The 24,689-nt window shown below is 39.1% G+C and overlaps 2 protein-coding genes across 3 annotated transcripts; both read right to left on the bottom strand.

Annotated features, from left to right (window-relative positions):
* Positions 1 to 222: 222 nt before the first annotated feature.
* On the bottom strand, positions 223 to 20,439 carry abca5 (ATP-binding cassette, sub-family A (ABC1), member 5). The gene is made up of 38 exons (XM_068305482.1): positions 20,301 to 20,439; positions 19,226 to 19,395; positions 18,013 to 18,199; positions 17,224 to 17,397; positions 15,858 to 15,955; positions 15,332 to 15,558; positions 15,072 to 15,213; positions 14,794 to 14,982; positions 14,172 to 14,319; positions 13,821 to 13,998; positions 13,410 to 13,468; positions 12,837 to 13,123; positions 12,198 to 12,317; positions 11,876 to 12,014; positions 11,685 to 11,775; positions 11,181 to 11,320; positions 10,862 to 10,981; positions 10,557 to 10,755; positions 9,963 to 10,129; positions 9,533 to 9,660; positions 9,231 to 9,368; positions 9,018 to 9,131; positions 8,742 to 8,912; positions 8,492 to 8,605; positions 8,071 to 8,205; positions 7,454 to 7,522; positions 7,269 to 7,360; positions 6,990 to 7,113; positions 6,650 to 6,767; positions 6,441 to 6,532; positions 6,147 to 6,322; positions 5,263 to 5,338; positions 4,929 to 5,023; positions 4,631 to 4,750; positions 4,390 to 4,542; positions 3,845 to 3,924; positions 3,671 to 3,726; positions 223 to 3,531 (listed from the first exon to the last, which is right to left on the bottom strand). The coding sequence occupies exons 1-38, from the start codon at positions 20,311 to 20,313 to the stop codon at positions 3,391 to 3,393; spliced, it is 5,040 nt and encodes a 1,679-aa protein (XP_068161583.1). The 5' UTR covers positions 20,314 to 20,439; the 3' UTR covers positions 223 to 3,390.
* Positions 20,440 to 20,687: 248 nt separating this feature from the next.
* Positions 20,688 to 24,642, bottom strand: asb3 (ankyrin repeat and SOCS box containing 3). Of its 2 annotated transcripts, XM_068306118.1 has the most exons (10): positions 24,558 to 24,642; positions 24,138 to 24,342; positions 23,845 to 24,015; positions 23,602 to 23,714; positions 23,391 to 23,523; positions 23,003 to 23,180; positions 21,926 to 22,144; positions 21,550 to 21,852; positions 21,329 to 21,462; positions 20,688 to 21,239 (listed from the first exon to the last, which is right to left on the bottom strand). In XM_068306118.1, the coding sequence occupies exons 2-10, from the start codon at positions 24,337 to 24,339 to the stop codon at positions 21,007 to 21,009; spliced, it is 1,686 nt and encodes a 561-aa protein (XP_068162219.1). In that variant the 5' UTR covers positions 24,340 to 24,342; positions 24,558 to 24,642; the 3' UTR covers positions 20,688 to 21,006. The 2 variants fall into 2 exon arrangements, with proteins under 2 accessions (XP_068162219.1, XP_068162218.1); XM_068306117.1 differs by having other exon boundaries at positions 24,138 to 24,594.
* Positions 24,643 to 24,689: the final 47 nt, after the last annotated feature.

Here is a 24,689-nt window from a genome sequence, read left to right as displayed (position 1 = left end):
TGTGGCCACAGTAACGACCACAACAAAGGACAATGAAAAACTCATAATCGGGGCAAAAATGTAAGCATATCCCATATATCCGAACAGATACACAAAATAGAAAACTAAGATAAGTGGAGACATTGTATCCACTGAATACAGAAAAATGACAAACTCAAGACTATTACTCATTCAAGAAAATTTGCCTAATAGTCCATCCACCAGAAAAAGAAACAAAACAACTTAGATTAATATTTATTCATGAAAAGATCATTTAGAGTCCAGGGTTCATTAACGATAACTGTCCAGTTAGACATGCGGGCAATGAAGGAGGGAAAAAAAACAGCACGCAACTAAACTTATCTTTAAAAAAATAAAATCAATGAACTGATAATCTTACAAAAATTGCATAATACTCGCAAAAATATAAACAACACTTTTTGCTTCCATTGTTCACAAGCTGAAACGAAAAAGATATAGTAAGACTATGTATGCACAAATATGGGTTAGTCCCTTCAAATTTTTTGTAAACAATTTCGTTTAAATCCCTGTGGGTGAGCATTTAGCCCTGACTCAATGGCCTTTTGTGACCATCCCAAATAAATGCCTGTGGAATAATTGTGTATTTTTATCCGTATCTTGTATGCTACACCCATCATGTGGATTAATCAATGTCAAAGGCTTGTTAACACTAATGTGAACAATATTTGAAGGGAATAAATCACTTGTGTGCATATACAAAGTGTTGAGTGTTGCGCTTAATTTTGTCAAATGCATAAAGAAGCTTTATAAAATGTCCCAGAAATAGTGCAAATTTACCAGCACCAGGAAAATAAAACAAAACCCACTCCACTTCCAAAGCAAATTGCTTAAGTCCTCTCTCTGGAGCCAAAAGAATAGTTTGCTTTTCTTTATGTGAAATATGTCCATCAGGGTGCAATGCTTTCTGTCCTGGAAGCAGGGGTGACAGAAGTGCAAAAAAATCTGACATTATTTGGGTGGCTACGTGTTAATTCAAGTGACAGATAAACAGCACACATAAACACTGAAGTATAAAAAAAATTCAAAGGATGTTTGCTTATATTGCACTTAGAAAGAAAAATCTTAAAATTATCCCAAAAGTCCAACCATCCTTCACGTGTTAAAATATAAGCAGAGCCAGTGTTTGATTTTACCCATAATTTCAAAGTACTAGGCTACATGTTTGCAGAAAGGGTTAACAGATTTAAATAAGTTTTCACATATAAAAGGACAGTGCATGGATGGACACTAGGGCTATGATCCCACTCATATTGTCAAGTATACAGTATATAATTAGTGTATGTAATATCTGTAGTGAATGATTGGAAAGTCAATCTTCATATCTACTTCTTCATCCACCTGAAATATAACTCATAAATCAGATGAAGCTACTCAACGTCATGAGGATGACAATACAATGGACAGAAACAGTAGTCAGTAATTGGATGAGCTACAGTATTGACATAGATGAAAGGACACATTGTGCAAGACTGAAAAACTTACAACACCGAGCATCTATTGAGTGACTTCATGTTGGATATTATACTAAAATAAGAATCTATATTTCACCTCAAAAACCTCCAGTTTCATTCTTAACTGCTCCACAGGTGTGCTACGCCAAGCAGTGCAACTCAAAAGATACGGTCATTTTCTGCCTTAGAGATGGACAAAACAAATATTCACGGCAGCGTAATTTAATTGAGTACAACAACCCCGCAACACACACCTCTGAAGGCCATGGTCTTGTTGCTGATGTACTGGGTCTCATTAGATTGTCACCTGTTCCTGTCGTTTTGTCCACCCCTTCAGAAAGCCAGCACATATAAAGGTTGTCAAGTCAAGATAGAGATCTTTTGAAGAACTGCACTGTCAGAACTTGTAGACAAATAACTGTCAAATCAGGTCATTCAAGTCTGTCAAAAATGTCCCTTTTAATTCCTCTGAACATTTAATACGCTCACCTGATTATCAAGAACAAAAATTACAATTTGTCGGTTTGCTGACAGGTTTGGAACCAACACACCTGCATGTACAAATACTAAATATACAGCAACACACATTATATACAAAACACATACACACACACCAAACAGGTTAGATAAGAGTTCACAAAACACAGCTGTGCGACTAAAAGTGGCACTAAAGTGAAAGAGTGACTCCACTGACTGGCCACTGCTGAGTTTCAAACCCTCCTCTCACTGGAGACCAAGCATATACATTCAAAATCTGTTATCAAAAAATCCTCGCAACACCTTGCTGAGAGGACATTTCGACAAAAGCCCCATCTGCTTCCAAACACAACCTCAATTTCCATGCTAAAGATAATCAGCCTTAGCCGACATCTGACAAGGGTGGTGTGCTACATGTACTGGTGTGCATATTCTACACTACTTTCCCAAGCAATCAATTCTATTTCAAAGCTAAATCTGCACAGAGGAAGGCCACAAGATCATCTGTCCAAAACCCTCAGCCCAACATAAGTTTGCCATATTTAAAAATAATTAGCCTCATCATGAGCGTGCATGCTGAAACACTCAGTCCTGGAGAATGTATAGTTTAAATGTGTCTGGATGTTAAGATGTGCATGCTGGTGTAAAAAGAGGAGGGAGTCTGGTCTTCAACCTCAGAGGAATAAAACACTGGTTGTTAGCAAGGGGCTCATGAAATACTGAAGAGAAATGAAACATCTCTTCCAGTTTTAACAAGCCTCATCCTATTGCCCTGCAATTACCAAACTATTATGATAACTATTTATGCACATGCTACAGACACAAAAAAGAAAAACTAAAAGCACTTTTCAGTCTGAGAGAGGAGGTGTGGTCGTGTGTGGTTCAGAGATATGCTGCTTTGGTACAATCTTGGATGGATCCCAGTTCTGGTAGTGCTTTTAAAAAAAGTTCACAAATACAACGGACAGAACCATCTGAAGACACGAGCAAACACACTGACTGAAACGGCGAGCTTGAAAGACAACGGACGGAGAGGATAACAAAGCATAAATATCACATATTATCTGTATACATATTTTTTCTTTGAGGAACTCCCTGTGATGATAAAAAATAGCATTAGAAAGAGGAGGCGTCGCATCAGCAAGTTAAGAAAAACCCCTCTGTCGTTGCTTTACAGAAAACATGGAGCACCAGTGGACGAGGTTTACACTTATGCCCGCCTCAGACCCAGAGAATGGGGCTGTAGCGACCCTAAGCCTGAATACACACCCAGTTTGTCCCAGTGTGCCTGAGAACCCACCCCATTGTACAACTCGTTCTTAATACGGGCTGTGAACATGGAGCAGGTGAGTGCTGGCGTAAACACGCAGGAACAGAAGCCTGGCCGGTTGGAACTGGTCAGTCCTGATCAGTCACCAGCTTGTTTCCTTCTAGCTGCAGTTCAAAGCTGGTGCACGATGCTGTCTGTGTGGTTGACTGAAATGGGGCCATCTTGACGCAGCCGCTGCCACTGGAATGTTGTGCTGAGGGAACCAACTTCATCCTCCTCGTTCTCCTGCTCCTTGGCAAAGTCCATAAATACCTGCAAAGGAATGAGTAGCATTAGGTAGTGAACTCTACAAAGGCAAAGGATTTTTTATATTAGCACAAATGACAAAAGACAGACAAAGTTAGCAGCTACATATTTCCATTCCAAGAACATTTGCTGTTCAGTAACATACCTGCTCTAAGGTTGATTGGGAGAAGTTGTATTCTTCAAAGTTGAAGGTTTGCTTGGCTGCAGAGATACACAGATTAAGAAGATAACTCGCTTGACTCATTAGATACGTTCCAGATAACTGCTATGTGCAATCGTGTGCGTGTGTGTGTGTGTGTGTTGGTCATTAGTGCCTCACCACTCTCTAATTGAGCGAAAGACTTGGCAAGTGATTTGACATCCTCCATGGGAATCTTGTAAAGCATCAGAGTAGCAAAACTGTAAAAAGTCACCAGACAGCACAATTAGTGAAGTAGTATGTAGGTGTGTGTGCTTAGCACTAATTAATCGACAAAGCAATACAGGGCTCATCAAAAACCAAGGGTTACCTTAGAAGAGCTGTTATTATAAATTAATGTCACATTTAACTTCCCAAACCCTAAGATGAAAATTATTATATGCATCTTGTAACCGTAGCTTTTCTGCACTACCCTAAAAAGTCTCTTCTGTAACAGAGTTTGGCAATTAGGTTTATTTTCAGACATATATTTATTCAACTGCTGATTGCTGCTCTGTAATGGGTTGGTCAGATCCAGCAATGTATGTAGAGTATATTTGCGACATTTGTATACAAATTTCTTCAAAAGTAATGCAACTAGGTTGTAATTTATCTAGACCATTACTTTTTTAATTGGGGACATTTTCATGGACAGCAGACAAACCAATTCATTCAGTTGATCTTACCTCTCCTGCCGAACAGCGTGAGGGAAGATTCTGAGTATCTCTTTGTGCAACAGTGCCACCTGTTGGAGTCCAGTCAAGTCTTCTCTGAGCTTCACCTCCAAACTGTAGCCACGACCATATTTCCCTTTTAAATGTTGAATGGAGCCAATGCATCTGGTAGATAAAAACAGATGGAACATTAGGCATAACTGATAACTGTTTTCCTTCTGACTGAGTCTCAACAGAGAACAGAAATACTTACTTCAGCTGGCCTGACACCATGATAGCTACACGGTCACACACAGCCTCTGCCTCCTCCATGTAGTGTGTGGTGAGGACAGCTCCCCGCTGACGATTCTTGAAAGCAGTACGTATGGCCCTCCTGGAAGAAGATACAGAAATCTGGGTCTGGATTCAAAGATGACATTTCTTTTTAGTCTTACTTGCTATGGTTACTATTTAGTTCTGTTTTTGATCATCTATAGTTTTTAGGTTTTACTTATCTTCTACTTCTTATTAAAAGGCTCACAAATATTTGAAGTAGATAAGCATAATCTCACCACATGCGCTGTTTAGACTTGGGGTCCATTCCTGATGAAGGCTCATCCAATAACACAATCTGAGGATTTCCAATCATACTCAAGGCAAAGCACAACTGTTTAAGGAAAGTGATTGGTAAAAATATGTCATTGTTAAAAAAAGAGAATACATATATGCCTCCAAAATTAAGACACCCTTCACAGTTGCCTTCATAGAATTCCATAAGTCATTCAGGAAGACAGAAAAAAAATCATTCAATCACAATTTGTAAATGTTCAGCGTTTCATATAAACCACAACAATTCATCATAAAAATCAAAGAGTTTATGGCTACATGTTTTCTATTTGTTGTCACCTTCCTCTTGAGGCCTGCTGACAGGGTCTTGGTCTGTTTGTTCAGGTGGTCCTTTAGCTCCAGAGCGTTGACCACACTGGCAACGGTTGTAGAAAAAGAATCAGCAACTTTCAATTATTAATACTGTATAAACCCTTTCTTGTGTTTGAGAGGTGTAAATCAAATTTCACATCGATGATGATATACAGTGCCTTGCGAAAGTATTGGACCCCCAAAAACTTGTTGACATTTTGCTACATTTCAGGTTTCAAACTTAAAGATAACAAACTGAAAATATTTTTCAAGAATCAACAACATGTGAGACACAATCGTGAAGTGGAACCAAATTTATTCAACATTTTATATTGTGTTTACAAATAAAAACTGAAAAGTAGGATGTGCAAATGTGAGACCAAATGACACACAGGTGCACTCTGTCATTGCTGTCATTTAGGTCAACATTGGATCATTCAGAAGTCATCAGGGAACTTCTGGAGTCATTTAGCTGAGCTGAGAGAAAAGGGGATCAATATTTTTGGTTCCACTTCACGATTGTGTCTCAAATGTTGTTGATTCATGAAAAATATTTTGAGTTTGTTATCTTTGAAGCCTGAAACCCTGGAATGTGGCAAAATTTCAAAAAAGTTCTTGTGGGAGGCCAATACTTTCGCAAGGCACTGTATTGACATTTGTACCATGATACAATAATCATATTGCAAGAACAACGTCATAGTTAAAAGCCTAGTATTATCAACCCACTGAACACTGAATAATTAAGGAGGCAGTGATCATTTAAATCAGAGACATGCTTCAAATAATCTACATCACTTCAGACAATCAAGTTGTTCTTTTTGCATTACTTGGTCTGAGAAAAAAAGTGTGTTTAAGAGTGAAGTGAGGCTCACCGTTTGATGATGCCGGGGACGTCCTGTCCTCTCAGGCCTTTAATGGCAGCATAGATCTCCAGGTGCTCCTGCAAGGTGATCTTGGGCCACAGAGGGCTCACCTGGGGGCAGTAGCCAACATGCTCCAAATGACCATCCCCTTGACAAAATTCTGTGCTATAGTCCCCCATCAGCACCTGGAAAAAAGAATGCAGAACCTCAAAAAGTAATAGAGCTTTGTATGAGTTATGTATTACGTATGAGTTGATGCTTCATAGATCCAGTGAGGAAACATCAATATCTCTTGGATCTTACCTGGCCTGCAGTGGGGATCGTGTCACCTGCCAACATGTGCATAACGGTGCTCTTTCCTGCTCCATTGGGGCCTAACAGCCCAAGAACTTCACCTTAAGAAGCAGGAACCATTATTTTTCTTAATGAATTAGATCAGTCTAAACACACTATTCTGTATCTGGTAACTATGCAATATAAGCTCTGGCCATTGACCCAAAAAGGAAACACACCTTTGCGAACACAGAAAGAGATGTTCTTTGTGGCCACTTTCTTTATCTTGTTCAGAGAAAAACCTTCCCTTTTGCCCTTGTGCTGCTTCCTCAGGTTACTCACAACCACCACTGGTTTCTAAAGTAGACAGAGTAAACAGTGACACACTAATCTGTGTTCAGCAAATCTCATTTGATGGCTTGTGAATGAAAACCTATTACGAATATAAATGTGGCAAATGAATACAATTAATAAAGTTTTTAGTCAAAGAATATTCAGTAAAATAGCACACTTGTATGATGAGGGGACATATCATGCGACAAAATTTGATAGCTCTGAAAAGATCAAACATTTAATAACCTCTTCACTGGATCGGCAGGTCAGAGCTTCCTTCACTCTGGCCTTCTCCATCTGAACATCTTCATCTTCATTCAGCCCTTCCTCTGGATTCCTCTCCACTTTTGGATTTGACTTGGATGAGATTCTGTTGTGGTTCAAGCAAACATGGCTGGCTCTTTGTCAAACATATTTTGGTAATCATTAATGGATTTTAAATTATTCTGGAAAGCCTAGTCCAAATTAATGTCATAATTGCTAAAGTCTTAGCAAATGAGACATAATCTAAAATGTAATTATTACCCGCAGAACTGATCATTTTTCATTGTCCACCCTCCATACCGGATCTCAAGCCAACGTAGTAGGAAAAGCAGCAGGATACACTGGAGGTAGGGCTGAGCAGGAACAAACACAAATAACATGATGACGAAACAAACACTATTTTAATGTTCATTTTCTTATTGTGATGACAAAAAAAAGATACATACAGCTATAACCGCAATGAGCAAGTTTTTCCACAAGTAGTTTTCTTCATACGGGGAGGGGAGGAAGGTCGCCTAAAAATGGAGAAGAAATGCGAGCCAAGTCAGTCTTGCTTACCATCTAAAAAATAAAATGAACCCTGAACTGTTCACGTATCTCCAAGTGGAATAGATGTGAGTGAATAAGCAAACGCTCATCAGATAAGTAAAAGTTGACCCCGACATCTGTGATGTCTGAATATTTCCCCTCTCCGTTCACTGAGATTTATCAGGGTATCCCCAGGATGATCATGGTTTAGAAAGAAATCAGATAACTAGGGCGTTTCGGGGATGTTAAATAGACTAGCTCACAAAAGTTAACTTTAGAAAAAAGCATTTGCAGCACATATACTTAATGAATAAATAGATTAATAAACTACACCTTCCCCATGTCAATTGGTATTGATTCCTTTGATTTTGATTTCATAATGAAAGTTCATCAACATTGGTAAAACTGTGCGCTACACCCCTGCACTCATTTAATGTAAAATTGTCTCGTTTAATGTAGCAAAAAAAAACAAAAAAAAAAGTCAGGCAGAAAAGTCACCATCAAAACTGAAAAGTTGACCTTGAACAAATCCTACCTTCGTGATGCAGTTGAGGCAGCCCATTAAAGGGTACAAAGGGTTTAAGAAACACAAGACGTTGTGCAAGTTTTTGGTCAGTTCAGGGCTGTCATTCGCAAATAACTGAACCAGGGAGGCAGAGACCACACACACCTGAGGAATAAACAACTCAGTAAGCAAAACTCTGACATGATAATCTAATAATGACCATCTAAAATTAGTATTAGATAATTTAACTTCAAATCATTTGCATTATGAAGCTAAAGCTCTTTCTGGATCCATTCAGTGGTACATCCAGTTATTTTCTTTTTGAAGTTATTGTGTTCAGACTTCTTTATGATTTTAGGAAAACATTTGTTTTTACAGTTTGGAGGTAATATTTTGGAAAGTGGGTAACAGCAATATTTTCAGTAAGTACAAATGCTGTCTTTTGACTCACCATCATGGAGATGACAGAGAAGAAATCTCTGTTACTCTGAACTCGGGCAAAGCCAAAAGAAACCACATATGTGAAGAGGATCAGGGCTGGACCAAAGCCTACAATACACAGGACCTAAGAGTGAAAGAAAGTCATGACAAGTGATGCAACGGTGACGTTACATGGAATTTTTGCAGCAGTATTGACTGATTGAATGAGTGATGTATGCAAGAAGAAAAGCAGATTGCGTAATAATCTCTGCACTACATACCACAGCAGTGAGGTTGCTTGAGGTGAGCAAGTTCCCGGTGTGAAGGGAGAAAAGAACTGTGGTCATGCAGGAGAGAATGATGTAGAAAAAGGGAATGTCCACAGCTGCCTGGCCACACCAGTAGGCTGATGGAACCAGTCCAGAGATGCGCAGTGTAGAGCGACACTTGATCTGTAGAAGAGGAGGAACATATTTTGCATGATGACATCGATCTCTAAACAGGTTAGTGAATATTTCACATGCTATGTATTGCAGAGAGACAGAATGAGGAGTTACCTCTCTATCTCGAGTGTGGTCCATTGCAAAATATGCCGGCATTCCAGCTGCCAACATTCCCAATATAATTGCCTCTATGTACACCAGAGCATAGGATGTAGCATCTGGAATTTGCTGAGGGATGTCACATTGAAAAAAAAAAAAAAACATCTTTAAATGGCAACATAGGAAAGATAAAATCCGTCATCTGATTCAACACTCACAAATACTCACATAATCAAATGGTTTGGTCCAGGTTTGGATCTGCCCGGTACCATTAAGACCTCTTAGGAGGGCATTGCTGAGAACATTGACAGCCATAGGCAATGAATGAACTGTGGTGCTGTTGAAAGCAACGCTGTATCTGAAACCCTGTTCACAGACAAAAAAGAAAGTTGAAGTGTGTTTATGCGACATTACTGAGCAGCTCTCAAATTAGCCACTTTAGCTGGAGCACTAAAACTGGTGGTGTGGCAAAAATCACATTAAATTTTAAAAAAACAAAACAAATTCAATCCGTCCAACATTTGAATGACCTTGTTTGATCCTGTTACATTGATGGCAGCACTGTGGGGTGCTGCGGCCATGTAGTCACTGTATTTCATCATTTCCACTTTGATGTTCTGAGACTCCAGGTTGTGGACAAAGTCGGAAATATCAGAATCTGCTTGGCACAAAAGAAAAGCATGTCAAACTCTAATACAAGAACGCACGAAGGTAGATTTAAAATGTGAAGACAATTTGAATATCGAGAGGATCATCATAAAGGAAGAAGGTCAGAGACGTGCATTTCTGTGTAAATTAAGATGTACTCTGTAATGTGCCTGTAAATTAGTTGCTTTATTAAGTTAGAAAATAATAATAAAGTTGTTTTTTAAAATTGATGGGACAAATTAGGTTTTAGATGGTATCAACTTGTGTCTTCCCCAGATTGAAAAAAAAATCTTATCCTTTGAAAAATCTTACCTGAGGAGTTCTGAACCAGGAGGCTGGTTGTGTATCTCTGCGGTGCCTGGTTCCTTTTAAGGAGGTAAATGGGTAGAAACTGACGGTCTGGCGAGTGAATCTGGATGTTCCCCATGGCCAGAGATAGAACAACCACTGCAGCAACAAACACCAGGAACAATGCGGCACTGCAAGAGAAGAGAGGTGATGAGGAAAGACTTACTAAATGAACGGGGAAAAAAACTCTGCTGTTTTGCAAATAAGTACTGAGTTCCTGAATAAATTCATTTTCAAAATTTCAGTTTTCCAGGCTCCACATACAAGTATGTTTGACACTAGTTTTCTTTTCCCCCTTAGAAATGGGAAAAAAACCTTTTTTTTTCCTTTTCGAATGTCCAATGGATACATCTATTTCATAAATACATTCCAAAGTCTCATATCTGGAAGAGATTAGTTGTGTGAATGCATCCTCATTGTTTGTGATGCTTTGTATATTGATTTGAAGTCTTTTTTGTTGCATTTTCTTTCAACCAACTGAAGTCGAGGATGTGGTATGGTTCTAAACAACTAAAGCAGAATCTTGCTTTCATATAAATTTTGCCCCTGAACACTCACGGGTAAACAAAAGCCTTCCTTTCCCTTTTCATGTTGAGCATGTGCAGCCAGGCCACAGTGCTAAATTGCTGACGCCACAGAGCGTGACCCGATACATCCGATTTGTTGTCTGAGAACATTAGCAGCCGCTGGTCTATATCGTCCAAAGAGGCGTTGTCGCCATCATCCTCCGCCTGCTCCCGATTAAACACACTGTAGTCTGAACATATGAAACAGATTTTTAAAAAATATTTTTTGAAAATATGGAGTGCTTTTAGTATTTTGCAACACCAAACTACACTTAGCTGCATTGGTAACACACTGACCAGCTTGGTCAACTTCAGCTTCTGCCTCCAAACGAAGAAAAACATCCTCCAGAGTTGTCATGGAAACCCCGTAATTAACGATGCCCAGATTGGAATGACAGTCAAGCTCTGAGAACAACCCTGAGAGAGAAAGTATTACTTTACTGTTGTTAAATGTTAACTGTATGCAAGTATACTCATGACCTGCAAGGTGAAAAATCGAATAAAAACAAGACAATTACAGTTGTCTTGGATGGATGTGAATATTTGTATCGATTTAAAACCATTGATAAAAATATTTTTTGATATGACTTTTTTTTGTAATTTAGGGTAAGTTAACCTGGGAATGTGTCCATATTCTCAAATGGAAGCGTGAACGTCAACTCAGCCTCGTGTTGTCGAGACAACTTTGCCTTGGGCACGTGCTGCGTGACCAGTGCTGTGATCTTTTCAGCTTCACATCCATCATTAATGGACATTCTGATGGAGAAAACAAACATTTAAGACTGGGTACATAAAAGTACAGTATTAAGTTATAGGAATCAGGAACCATAAATAAATGTACAAAAACCCAAACATCCAATGAAATATTTCTTTGATATCCACATGCTATCCAAGTTTCTTGAATTAAGGTTAGTCAATAGCCAATTTTCAATATTCACTCCCTACGGTAGCACTGCTTTCCAAAAGTTTTTCAAAATACTGATGGAAAATGGAAGTTTTGCAAACATATAAGACAGACAACTTTCCTTTCTCACAGAAATGACAGAATGTGTTGTAGTTTCTGGTATTTGAAAGCAGATACAACACAATAATCTACATAACGGGCAGTGCATTTACTTGCCTGAGATGATACCCAACACCACACTTGATTTTAAGATACAGAGAGGAGCCAACACATTTCAGTTGCCCTTGAGAAATGACAGCTTTCCGATCTAGATGTAAAATAAAAAATTCATTGTCTAATGGGACGAAATCAATCACAAACTATATGAAGAAATATGATAAAAACTACACTTGTACAGAGCAACCTACCAGCAAGAATGTCGGCCTCATCCATGTAGTGTGTGCTTAGAACGGTAACCCTGCCAGCTCTGCGGCTCTTCAGTAATGCCCAGACCTGGTGCCTGGAGCACGGGTCCATACCTGCTGTGGGCTCGTCCAACAGCAGGATCTGACCAGATCAGATGTCAAATTACTCAGAGTAAACCCAAGCGGACGTTGTTCAACCAGAACTGTTGACACTGTCACCAACAACTCCAGGCTTTGCAAATACCTCTTATTTTGTCTTGAAGACAGATAAAAAAGATTAATGATTTATGTTAAAAAGTGCTTAACCATCTTGAGCTCCTTATACCTTAGGATCTCCCAGAATGGCAATGCCCACAGAGAGTTTCCTTTTTTGGCCTCCACTCAGATTCTTGGCCTGAGCTGTCATGATTTTCTCCAAGTCCAAATCCTTCAGCACTTGATTAACCTATTAAGAAGAAACAGAATAATATCAATAATAAATAAAACATTTATCTCTCTTTTTCACGAATAAACAACTCAAATGTAATCAAATGTTTATTTTCTAAATTACATGATCTAAAATTTGGAAAAAATTCTAACATTGATTTTCTTTTTTTTTAAATTTTATATATTGGTTTGATCCCCGAACGGAAATTAAGAACGCACACTCTAGCTAATGATTCAAACGCATGCATATACTGTATATTAGTGTGTACAGGCCCCTGCAGCACACACACACATACACAAGGGTGCCTCTAGGCATGCAAGGGAGGTAGAGTGGCGGGCAGCTGCCAGCTGTCAAATGAGCAATTTGTAAAGGGGGCGGCGCCTTGCTCAAGGGCGCCTCATCACTGCTCCAGGGGTGAGCTGACACCTCCCACTGTCAGCTCAAGAATTCTCAAGATATTCAAGTCATGTTGCAGTTCTTATTTTTTAGACACCATAGACAAAGGCTCTTAAAACATCTTTTAGGTAATCACATGACCTCAACATCGACATCTGCTGGTCGGATCCCTTTGATAGCAGCAAATATCCGCAGGTGCTCTTCCACAGTGAGCACATCAAAGATGATGTTGAACTGGGGGCAAATTCCCACCAGCTGCTTCATTTCTGACCCTTCTGCAATGTCCGCTACAGGGGAGCCGTAGATGGTCGCTGTGCCATTAGTGGGTGGACAGATGCCACACAGGATGTTCATGAGAGTGGACTTTCCAGCCCCACTGTGTCCAAGCAAAGCTGTGATCTGACCCTCATAGATGTCAAAGGTCAAACCTAAGGAGGCCATGTAAAGAGAGAAATACAATATTGAGAATATCAATCAGAATACTCACGTAACAGGCAGAGTATGATCCAACAATATGTTGTTTCAGCAAACATAATAAAATTAGGTTGACCATAGGAAACTGTAAAAACCTTTTCTCTGCAGATTTGTCAGGAATAATCTCAAGGACCAACAGCCTATCACTTCATTATAACCAAGATTTCATAACCTGGGACAAAATTTTGAAAGCTATTTAATCACCACTTGTGATTAGGTGATTAAATGATTAGGGCTCACCTCTGAGTGCCTCCACCACATTGTCCTTCTCTTTGTATACTTTCTGTATGTTGTTGATGCTACCAGAGGAGGAGCACATAAGCAGAAACAAAAAAGAAAAGAGAATGAAGGTCAGTGCAAACACAGAAGTAGTGCGACAGGTTCTCGATAGTTGGGAAGAACGAAGCAGTGAAGATTGGCACCAAGAACACATCTAAGATGATGTTTATGTCAAACAGAGTTTCTCTGGAATCTTTCATCTCTACTATGCTTAAGCATGAAAGGGTTTATCCTCTGCATGAATACATAATTGAACAGTAAAAAAAATAAAACATTTAAGTTGTGTACAGAAACTGATTTTACGAAAAGAGACTAAAAAGTCGTAATACAAAGATATTGTCAACCAAATTGTATAAATGAACAGATTTTTACCGGATGGCTTCTTTCCCTCTGAACTCAGGTGAAACAGGTTCGATTGACTCATCACCATCAGGAGTGCCATTCACTTCCGTTTCGTACACTGAGTTTACTTCAGCGTAGCGCTTTCTGTGTTTGGACCAATAGGATGGCTTCATGAAGTAGATCAGCGATCTCTTCAGTCCAAACTCACCTAAATTTCAGGAAAATGACTTTACACATGATAATAGCAGAACAACGATGGGTTGAGATCAAACTTAGATTATACAGGGAAACTTGGCTGTTGCTTCATGACTGATGAAGACTAAGAACAGATATACAGTACTTGGTTGTAAGTTATACTGAAGTTTTTGTTTGAGAACTAACCAGGCAGTACTTGGTCCAGGTAGATAGCCAAGAGAAGATAGAGGATGCAGTCCACAACCAGCATGAGCAGGGGAACATAAAGAGGATGGGGTCCATTGGCGAGGGAGGAAAACACAGCACCATCTCCCTGCGCCTCTAGGTAAACCACCTAACATATCAAATCAAACACACACACACACACACACACACACACACACACACACACACACACACACACACTTTTATCAGCAGATCACAGTGAAAGATGATGCACTTCAGGATAAAGACACTGAGAAAAAACTAGAAGAGTGTAGTGTGTGGAAAGACACTGATCACGTTCAGTGCTAAACCTGTCAGTGATGTTTGCAGCATTTGAGATGGATAGAGGAAGTAGTAAAATCTTTTACTTACGTATCAATGGAAAAATCAGTTAAGTTCAATACATTACATAACAAATGTTGCAAAAAAGTACAAAATGCTTTAAATCTAATGTCTAATAAATGAGACACAAGACAGACAAAACAGAAAAGTGAATCATGATGAATAGACATACTAAGTGTATTCATACACTTTGTATGTCAATACACCAAGTAGACCAGACCACAATGATATGACAACGTGGGTAAGTTTTTGCATTCGTCACCTGTGCAATCCCGATTGAGAATGCGCTGGGAGACAGCAGGCAGAGGAGCCAGACCAGCGGCTGTGGGAAGTCCCTCATCAGCACGGTGAACAGTGACAGGCAGCCAAACACCACAGTCAGCATGGAGCCCACTGTGCTAGCAAACTTTGGCTTCTTAAATAACGGAGTCAGCATGAAGGAAAAAAAGATCTGTGAAGAGAGAGCATATAGCTTTTTTGAGGAAAGCAATACAATATATTTATGCAAGTCTGCATTCCCTCCATTACAGCTCTACTCACTGATGATATTCCATAGAGGAAGATGAGGAAGAAGATGACAACAAAGTCACTGTTAGGGAACAGGGCAGTGTATGTGGCAATAATGGACATCAGAATGGACATGGTGGTCACCAGAAAAGCATACAAGAGGCCCCACGACAACCTGTGGTAGAACATAAAAGCTTAAAGCATTAAGCTTTGGAGACAGACAGCAAATTCTCTTCATAAAAAAACAATCAAGTATGCCTGGAACCAACGACTGACATTGTATTCTCACTCACCAAAATGCCGTGTCATAGAGACCCATCATGGTCATGGTGTCTTTGAGGCGATGTTCTTTCTCAGCTGCCACATTGACAATGAGAAAGGTTACAAAAGGCGTGAAGGCCAGGACCAGATAGATGGAGATGAGGGCGTGAGGAAATTTTTGCACTTCGACAGAGCCTGGCTGACCCATCATGACTGCCTTCAGGTCCATTTCACTCCACACTGAACGCTTTGTTTGCATCTGTGCACCAAAAATGACCAAACAACAAAGTGTGACAAGATATGTTTGTATGCATTACTGTGAAATTCTGTCATTTATAAATATCAATCATTTTCAGTAAGGCAATTAAAAAAAACAGACAAATCATTTAAGCATATCAAACCCTTCTTGAACAACTTTTGCGGTCTAGGAATAAACCAAAGATATCACCAAATTACAATGATCTCATGAAATACTAAATTTGTTCATACAACCAGCATACACAAGATGTTTAAATGCAAAAAAAAAGCAAACGTGCGCTGATCTCTGGCCTGTCTCACCTGGATGATGGCTGCATCGATTAAAGACTGGAGGCGGATGAAGCCAGAGTACCAGTAATTAGCTGCTCTGCAGTTCACTGAGCTCGAAAAACAGTTGGCTAGAGGAAAACAAGCACAATAACAAAGAGTTAATATTCAAGCGCTTTCACTTGAACATGTCACTTATATTAATGTACCTGTCTTTACATTTCATGTCAAATGTACTGATATAACTTGAGGCCCATATTTTATTTCACAGCAGCATTTCATTCAATAAACATCCTATTGAAAATGTTCATTTTGGTTGATGCAAAAATATTTCAGAATACTCTGAAGTTATTTTTCCAAAAGTGACAATCCTGGTTTGGTTACTGAGGAGAGTTCACTTATTGAAGGACAGTCCTGATGAGCATCAGAACACACTGCGCCAACAGTAACTTTGTTCTTTATAATATACATGTTGTATCTTCAAAGAACATGAAGCTGTTTTAGAAACTCCTGGTCTGCGTCCACTGAAAAGAGTGTTGTTTTAAATAATGCAGGAAGGAAGATATCAAACAGACCTCACAGTAAAGAGTAATAGTGACAGGCTCTCAGTGTGGTTTACAAACGGAACACCGTCACCTTGTCGTAAATAATACTGAAATGACCTTGCCCCGCCGCTTACGTTACTTTGGCACTACATGGAAATTTATGCTTGGCTTGAAAGCTTGAATAATTCCCTCGCAAATATTAACAACTCACACATAGTCTTAACATTTGGATGTCAGTACAAATTAGCTTTAAAACAAGTTCAGGTTTGTTTTTAATCACACTGTGAGGTTACCAAACCATGAGAACATCTCACATCAAACCAGTCTTTCCAGCACAACCTGAAAAAATTAAAACAGAATCTTCTGGACATTATACACTTCTAGTCTTAAAAATTATAGTCTCTGCTGTATGCGGTATCACTTACTGTTAGCATGGACCTTCCAACCAATCACAGTACAGTTGCCAGACACTGATCCAACACCATGGAAAATTCATGGTGTTGGATACCCTGTGAGTAATGTCTTACCTTTTTATATTGACAACTGAGTACTTTAAAACTAGCACAAGTACTAGATGTTTTAGTATGCTGCATTTGTATTAAAATTAGTCCAAAAAAAATATTTAAGTCTCAAGCTAATGTGAAATACATTAGCTACAGAGTTATATCTAAAACTTATTCTAAAAATTTGTATTGTTTTATCACATTGGGAACAGACTGTTCGCAACCTTTAATTTGGTGGCAATATAGACAGTATGAACCAATTACAGATCTAAAAACTTTCCAGATTAACTTTCATAATAAAAATAATAAATACATATTGCAGTACAAAAACAAAATCCCATCAGATTTTACCAAAAGATTCCGTGTAATCACTGGGTAGGGGCAGTTGGTTGTATGGGAAGCGTAGTCTGTAAGATGTGGCCGTGCTGTCCATGAACACAACACCGACATAGCTGGAAGGATCATACAGGCTGGCATTTTCCAGGTCATCTTCAGTGGCAAACATTTCCAGATGATCCTGCATGTCTGGTAGCAGAAAGAGGAGGATCAAATGGTCATAAAGAAAATTTGGAGCAATGTAATCTTTTAGTTTTCCTTCCCAAGTCACTACGTGAGGGTCCTCCCCAAAAGATTTTTAACTGAGAAGATGTGATTGCCTATATTTTGGTCAATTTAACAAGTGGTTGGATTCTTTCATCTGGCTGTCATAACACAAGTGAAACATATTAAAATTTTAACTTAGTCCGAATTGAATAGCTGACACTAAATTAACCAAGCAGCGCATATAAATATTTAGCTCTCTTTACAAAAGGCAACAATATAACAGAAATCTAAACCTTTTACAACAAGCAGTAGCTATGGCATAGTTTTGTGGAATTGGTGTGAGCAAATCTATAAATTCAGGGAGATGACATTAAAACTTATAGCACTTGTACCTGATTTATACTATTTGGCTATACTTTGTCTACTTTCCATATTTCCCATCGAGTGCACAGTCTTTACCCAAAGCTTTCCATGGTTTCAGTGTATGACCCACTAGAACGTTACCTGGAATCTAGGCAATCAATAACAAGCTAATGTCTGGGTGCCTGTTTACTGTTAAAAGGTGCTAATGAAATAAAATTGTTTAGAAGCACTTACGCAACTCCTGGGCCACCTCTTCCATAATGTGACTCGTGACATTGGTGATTGGGGTGTAGCCCAGTCCCTTGAAGAAGTGGCCGTCACGCTCCAGCTCCATTGTACTAATGCCTCCATAATAAACGTGAGGATTCAGGGTGCTGATGAGTATCAAGAGACCCAACAGTAACAGAGGTAGGATCAATTCCTGCATTTGGCAAACACAAAGGAACAGCTATTGAGAAAATTAAAACATGGTTGGCCAATGTTTTTGCTTGGAAGAAAACTCAATTTCAGGATAGGCTAACCACACAAACAAACAAAAAGTGTTTAAATTACCACATTTCCATTCATCTCCTGTCATTTGTTCATGTAAGCACAGTAAGCAGTAGCCCAAACATTCTCCAGTTCAATCTGAGGGGTTCATGAACTCTTCCCAATTAAAGCATGGATTCATAGGTAACTTGTAATACTGCCTGTGATTCAAAACTCCAAGGGCTAGAACACAGCCATTCATCTCCAGACCATAAACCACATGATACAGCTTAACCTTGAGAAACAGTGTAAAGAAACAATCATTTTGACGTGAATTCCCTGTCAACAGTTGATTTAGAAGATAATCTGCCTTTAAAGCAGCAATAAATACTTTAATGCTGCAGTTACACAGGAAATCTGCCTCAGACTTGATCATCTTGTCAAATAAGATATCCATCAGTGCCAGTTTAAACAAGGACTTCTACTACTCATGGAGTTGACAGAAAAAAATTACAGACAGAAACGAGCAAACTGTTTCTTACGACGCTACTTCCTGCTGTCAAACGAAAGAACCCAGACAACACAACATTGACCAATCACGTCTGACCAATACGTTAATGACAATCATTTTGACGTGAATTCCCTGTCAACAGTTGATTTAGAAGATAATCTGCCTTTAAAGCAGCAATAAATACTTTAATGCTGCAGTTACACAGGAAATCTGCCTCAGACTTGATCATCTTGTCAAATAAGATATCCATCAGTGCCAGTTTAAACAAGGACTTCTACTACTCATGGAGTTGACAGAAAAAAATTATTTGCCAAGTTTAAACAAAACAAAATTTATGCACACAATATAAATATAGTTGCTGCGATGATCATTTCTTCATGCACAAATTTATGATTTTACTACAAGCTGCAACAATTGTGAAACTGTTCTGGCAGAACAGACAAAAATCTGCCTTTGAAAACTATTCACCTGAAGACTCTGTTGCTTGGTCCTCCACTTGATGAGTAGATTCTTATATAAAAGACTTTTTGTTTGATGCCAGACTCCAGCATCTCTTCTGTTCATAGGATGCATGATTCCAGCATGCCTTGTGTGGATGATGTATGGACGAAAAGGCGTCTCCCTAGTGTTTGCCTCAGCTGTAGGAGAATACAAAATGTCAGATGTAAAAAAATAAATAAATAAATCCATTTTGGTCTTAAATTAACACCGCTTATAGTTTAATTTTTGTCAATCAGCACAAACTACCTGACAGATTCCCATGAACGCTCTTAGGTCAGGATAATAAGTGAAAGTTTGGGTAGGGAGAACTAATACACAGTTAGGCACTCTGTTGCGTACCCTTCTCGTTTCTCGATCACTTGTGACAGCAAACCAAATACCTTTGAACCGTTAATCTAATAAATTCAGTAGAACTGTAGTATATTCCCAGTAGAGCACACATCGCATAGATATCACAGTTTCAAAGCAGACATACTGCTAACATGTTTTGATGCTTGACCGAAATAAACTTGAATCAACAATCGGTTCTCATGCTAAACTGCGGTAACTTGTACAAGCTAGTTATCAATTCTTTCTAAGCATCTCACGCTGATGTGGAGCTTCACGGGCTGGAACCCGGAGGCTACGTTGACGGTCGATCTATTTACATGCTCGTTGATTGGCTTGTAGCATACACACCTGTCGAAGCAACGTTAATGCCAGTTATCATAAATAGCCAGCTATCATTAGCCTAGGATCTGAAGCTAGCCTGCTCTATGGCATGTTGACCTGGGACATGTCAGAATATGAAGCTATAAATCTGTTGGTTTGAATTCGAAAAAGATCGTTTTCATTCCTTTGTTAATATTTTTTTTTTAAATGGACCTGGCCTTTGCAGAATGTGCATAGTTGCTCCAAAAATAAATACACAACCAGAATGTTTGTACCTTGATGCACTGTGTCAGCCTTAGTAAATACGCACAAGCTAGCCATATATAGCACAAAAGCCGAATTATTTGTAAAGCATTGCACATTTAATTACAAAAACATTTAACATACTCACGAATGGAATACATTAAGGCATATCTTTTTCCAACGTATGATGAATAGCTTTACATCACTATTTATTGTCAAATAAACCTCCAAAACGAACGAACTGTTTCTTACGACGCTACTTCCTGCTGTCAAACGAAAGAACCCAGACAACACAACATTGACCAATCACGTCTGACCAATACGTTAATGACAACGAATTACACCAATCAGACCTCGACCAATTGGCTTTAATAGACAAATATACGAACTGAATGGAGTAAGACTTCGTTCTTAAGTTTTTCGTTAACTGACTTTAACTGGATTTATTTACGCAAGTAAATTAAAATTGATGACGCAAAGAGAAAAATAAAAACAAGTTGCAGGGGCAAAGCTTATTTATTATTTATTTAGTAACACGATGTATCACGTGGTCATCTTGACAGGCGTAAATAATTTTTTAACCTCACTGGCCACAATTTGTTTAAAGGTAGATATCTTCTTTAGGAATATATTTTAAAAAATGTAATTATACTGAAATGCATGCAATGATACAGAATTCATCTAAATATTTACATTAAATGAAATATTACAACCATAAAAATATTTAGAACACAAAGTTTACAAAATACGCAGTAGTGTGTTGAGACAGTTTATACACTTGAAAACTGACAATGTAAAAGTATTATTTTTACAACATTAAAACATTCTATAATTTCACTAATCATATACAGGAATCATAAAATATGTATGTGTTGATGAGTACTGCGGTATCTCTCTATTCGATTTAAAAGGGGTGATGATGGTGGTTGCTTGTACAGGGGTTCCTGGATGTCTCTGAATTGGAGGAAGTCATTAAGTGGTGAGGGTATAGGAAGTTGTTGAACTATATTCGTTCTCATTAGTAGATCTGGTCCCAACACTGACCTAACCTGCAGCCGACAGATGTGTGAAAGACCAGTAATGGAGTCTAGGGGAGAGGATGAAAAAGAGATTATTAAAACAGAATGCTTACTACAGATTAAATATTCACTGCTTTGCTTTTGATAATCACTGTACCAAAATGTGGAAGCGAGTGCCAAGTCTTCTCTGCCTGTCTTCGATACAGGATGTGTTTCAAATGGGGAGACAGAGTTGACCAGTTCACAAACTCGAGCAGGTAATTCAAAACATCACTGTCGGCATATTCCAGCCTAGAAAACATTGAGGTCAGAAAACTATTGATCAAATACAGCCACCAAACACCACCAAAGAGTGATAAAGTGATAGGATAAACTTACATATTGGGCTGAAGCAGCAAAGATGGTTCCAGACCTGCTTTCAGAATCAGAGAAAGCCAGCAAGCAGCAAACCGTACTTGGTTTAGTGCCACACAGAGTAAGTCCCTCACCTCCTGCAGCTTCAACATAGTTTTTCCACAATAATGTGGTACATAACACTCCCTGGTCAAAATCTCCAGTCGAGGAATCCATCTGTGTTTAAGTATTAGTTGCAGGAGGTCTGTTTGATCAGTGGCCAAGGCATACACCCACTCCTCCTCACTCAAGCTAGCTCCTGCAGCTACCAGCAACCTTGCTGATTCACTAAAAGAGAAAAATTAACATTTCATTTTGTGTATTAAAAGTTAGTGAGACGGTCATCTGCATTTCTACAAACCTGTAAGGATTGTTGGATGAACGACACAAGGCAAAGGAGAGTGGTGAACGCAAGCCCAGGGTTTGCGTACAGTCCTGGGCATCTGGGCTGTAACCTTCCCTTAAGAGCAATTCAACACTTTTCCATTGATGCCTGTTGACAGCCACGTACAGCGGACTCACCATGCCATCACCACGGTCACACACACGATCCGTAACCGTAATCAGCTTCTTGAGGATACTGGATTGAATAACAAAGTTACAAACGGATAAAGAGAAAAAATGGGAACATTTAAATAGAGCACATGCAAAGAATTGTAAAAAATGTAAAAGCGTAAAATCAGATTACTTGAAGCAAATAATCAATGAAAAATGCTACATAGTTCTAGATCCAGCTAACCCAGCTCACCGAGTTAACTGTGCCAATAAAATATGGCAAAGATTTGCGCTCCCTTGATTGTCTATGGGTTTGTCTGTAAGCTGTCTTGATAATGGGTTTTTAATGACATGGGGCCACGGAGTAGTTGATTACATTTTGAGGTAGTTACAGGGACAATGCAGATTCTTGGAACACCTTTTCACTTTCAACAGTGGCCTTTTTTAACATTTTGCCAATGTCACAAAATTATATTACCTATTTTTTATTTAACACAACGAAAATACAACAACTAGAAGTTATAGCAAGGCAGTCAGAGACTGCAACATCCCGCGACTTACCCTGACCTACTTTCAGGGTAGGTCAGGGTACCCTGAAAGTGGTACCTGACTGGTGCATAGACTAGTAAATATGGATAAGGCCAGTGAGTAAGACGATAGATCAAAGCTAGTGTAATGGTAGCTCAAAGAACTAGCTTCGATCTAGGGTCTTACTCACACTGGCCTTTTCCCTCATCTTTCCCTCACATTGGCCTTTTCCCTCATCTTTCTATCCTATTGACTTTGACCTTGTTTTCTCAAGGTCAAGGTTATCATCTCATTTAGGACTAACGGATGAACACACAAACGCTGACAATTACAATACATCACCGCTTTGAAGCGGGATGTAAAAATAGGAGTCACTGATAAATAGGAACTGAGAAGATGATTCACGAGTCATTACCCAATGTGGCCAAACTCAGCAGCAGCATGGATAGGAAGCTGAGGCCAGTCCTGACTGCACGCTACATTGGGATCCGCTCCATGGTTCAACAGGAAATCCACGCAGGCCATGTGGCCCTCCTGAGAGGCAATAAGCAGTGGTGTAGCCAGATCAGCTGCCTGGGTGTTTACATTGGCACCTAAAATGAAAAATATGTATCTATTCAATCTTACTCATTTCCTGCTTAGAGAGAGTAGTAAACAATGAGCGATACAGAGGTATCTGGCACAAAAATGTATTAATTGTGGAAATCGAAGTTTCCGACCAATATTAACATGTAACAAAGTTATACTTGGAGTAAAGAGCACATACACGTAAGTGGAAGGTGGAATTAAAAATGGCTATTTACCAGCATTAACAAGGATTTCCATACATTCTTGTTGTCCATACTGAGCAGCCACAAAAAGCGGGGAGATTTTGTGGTCGTCATGTACTTCTAGCTTGCACACATTGACCAACAAGCGTACACTTTCAATATGACCCTATGGGAATTTTTTTAAATGTATGTTAAAAGGATAAATATCACAGTGTTGCAGAGTGTGTTTCAGTTCTCTCATTACTTTATAAACAGCTTGATGAAGGCAGGTCCAGCAGGATGCAGTGTGTGTGCCGTTGACCTCTGCACCTTTACTGATAAGAAGTTCTACAACCTCCGTATACCCAGCATCTACAGCTGTGGACAACAGTTTGAGACTGATTAATATTGCAGACATTTGGCCAATGGAGCATAAAAAGGTTAAAGCAATATGAAAATTTAAATGTAATGAATATTAACAATAATCTGATGATGTTCAACATTATACCTGCATACAAAGGGCATGATAAGTCATTTGTTAGTTGGTTGATGTTGGCATGTGCTTTTAGCAGAAGTCGGACCACTGACAGGTGTCCACACTTTGCCGCCAGGTAGCATGCAGATTCTCCTTCATGAGTCAAAGAGTTCACGTAGGCACGGAGACCATGCGAGGTGTCCCCTGTTCACAATAAATCAAAAATGTTTTGTTGACTACAAAAATAAATTCGATTTCAATTTCAAATAATTATAAACCTCTCAATGATGTGGATCAACTAGTTATGGAACTGCAACTATTCTCACCGCCAGCTGCAGACAGAAGTTCTTGTACACACTCCTTACTACCAGCAGCTGCTGCCTCATGCAGGGCATTCCAGCCTCGATTGTCTCGACAGTCCACACTGAAACCTCTCTTGATTAGCTTACTGACCAGCTTCCTGCAGCCGGAGCGAGCTGCCGCAGCAACACTGGACACAGTATCTCTGTAGCATTCTGTAAAGTCCATGCCCTGATTGAGAACGTTTGACATATTATGTTACTGTTTGATTATTTTTATCAGCTAATAGAGGGCAAATAATACCGGGACTACATGAAATCATCACATAAATAATTTGACTACAGCGATGCTAACGCTCTCGCAAGGTGCAGCTTTCTTTAGTGTAAAGACATTATAAGTATTTCCACAAAAAGAATATAAAACTATCGCGAAGGGATAAAGCCTACCGTTTAAAACTATGTTATTATTTAACAAATGAAAAAAGCAGGATTGTGGATCAACAGCTCACGGGTCGCTCTTTAATGACGTCACCTCACAACATCCTGTCGCGTGCAGCTGAAATAGGATGCGGAGGAATT

The sequence above is a fragment of the Antennarius striatus genome, chromosome 21 (assembly GCF_040054535.1).
Source record: "Antennarius striatus isolate MH-2024 chromosome 21, ASM4005453v1, whole genome shotgun sequence".
Lineage (NCBI taxonomy): Eukaryota > Metazoa > Chordata > Actinopteri > Lophiiformes > Antennariidae > Antennarius > Antennarius striatus.
This window is presented reverse-complemented; position numbering and strand designations above follow the sequence as displayed.

Bases quoted from the DNA above. Each gene is read 5' to 3' on its own strand.
- abca5 (XM_068305482.1), bottom strand. The intron at 10,982-11,180 runs GTTAACTTACCC...TTTCTCTCTCAG, and splicing joins GAATATGGACACATTCCCAG to GGTTGTTCTCAGAGCTTGAC. The intron at 3,925-4,389 runs GTAAGATCAACT...GACTTTTTACAG, and splicing joins CACGCTGTTCGGCAGGAGAG to TTTTGCTACTCTGATGCTTT.
- asb3 (XM_068306117.1), bottom strand. From the start codon at position 24,363: ATGTCAAACGTTCTCAATCAGGGCATGGACTTTACAGAATGCTACAGA. The intron at 23,715-23,844 runs GTATAATGTTGA...TGTTGTCCACAG, and splicing joins ATCATGCCCTTTGTATGCAG to CTGTAGATGCTGGGTATACG. The intron at 21,463-21,549 runs GTAAGTTTATCC...AATGTTTTCTAG, and splicing joins TTGCTGCTTCAGCCCAATAT to GCTGGAATATGCCGACAGTG.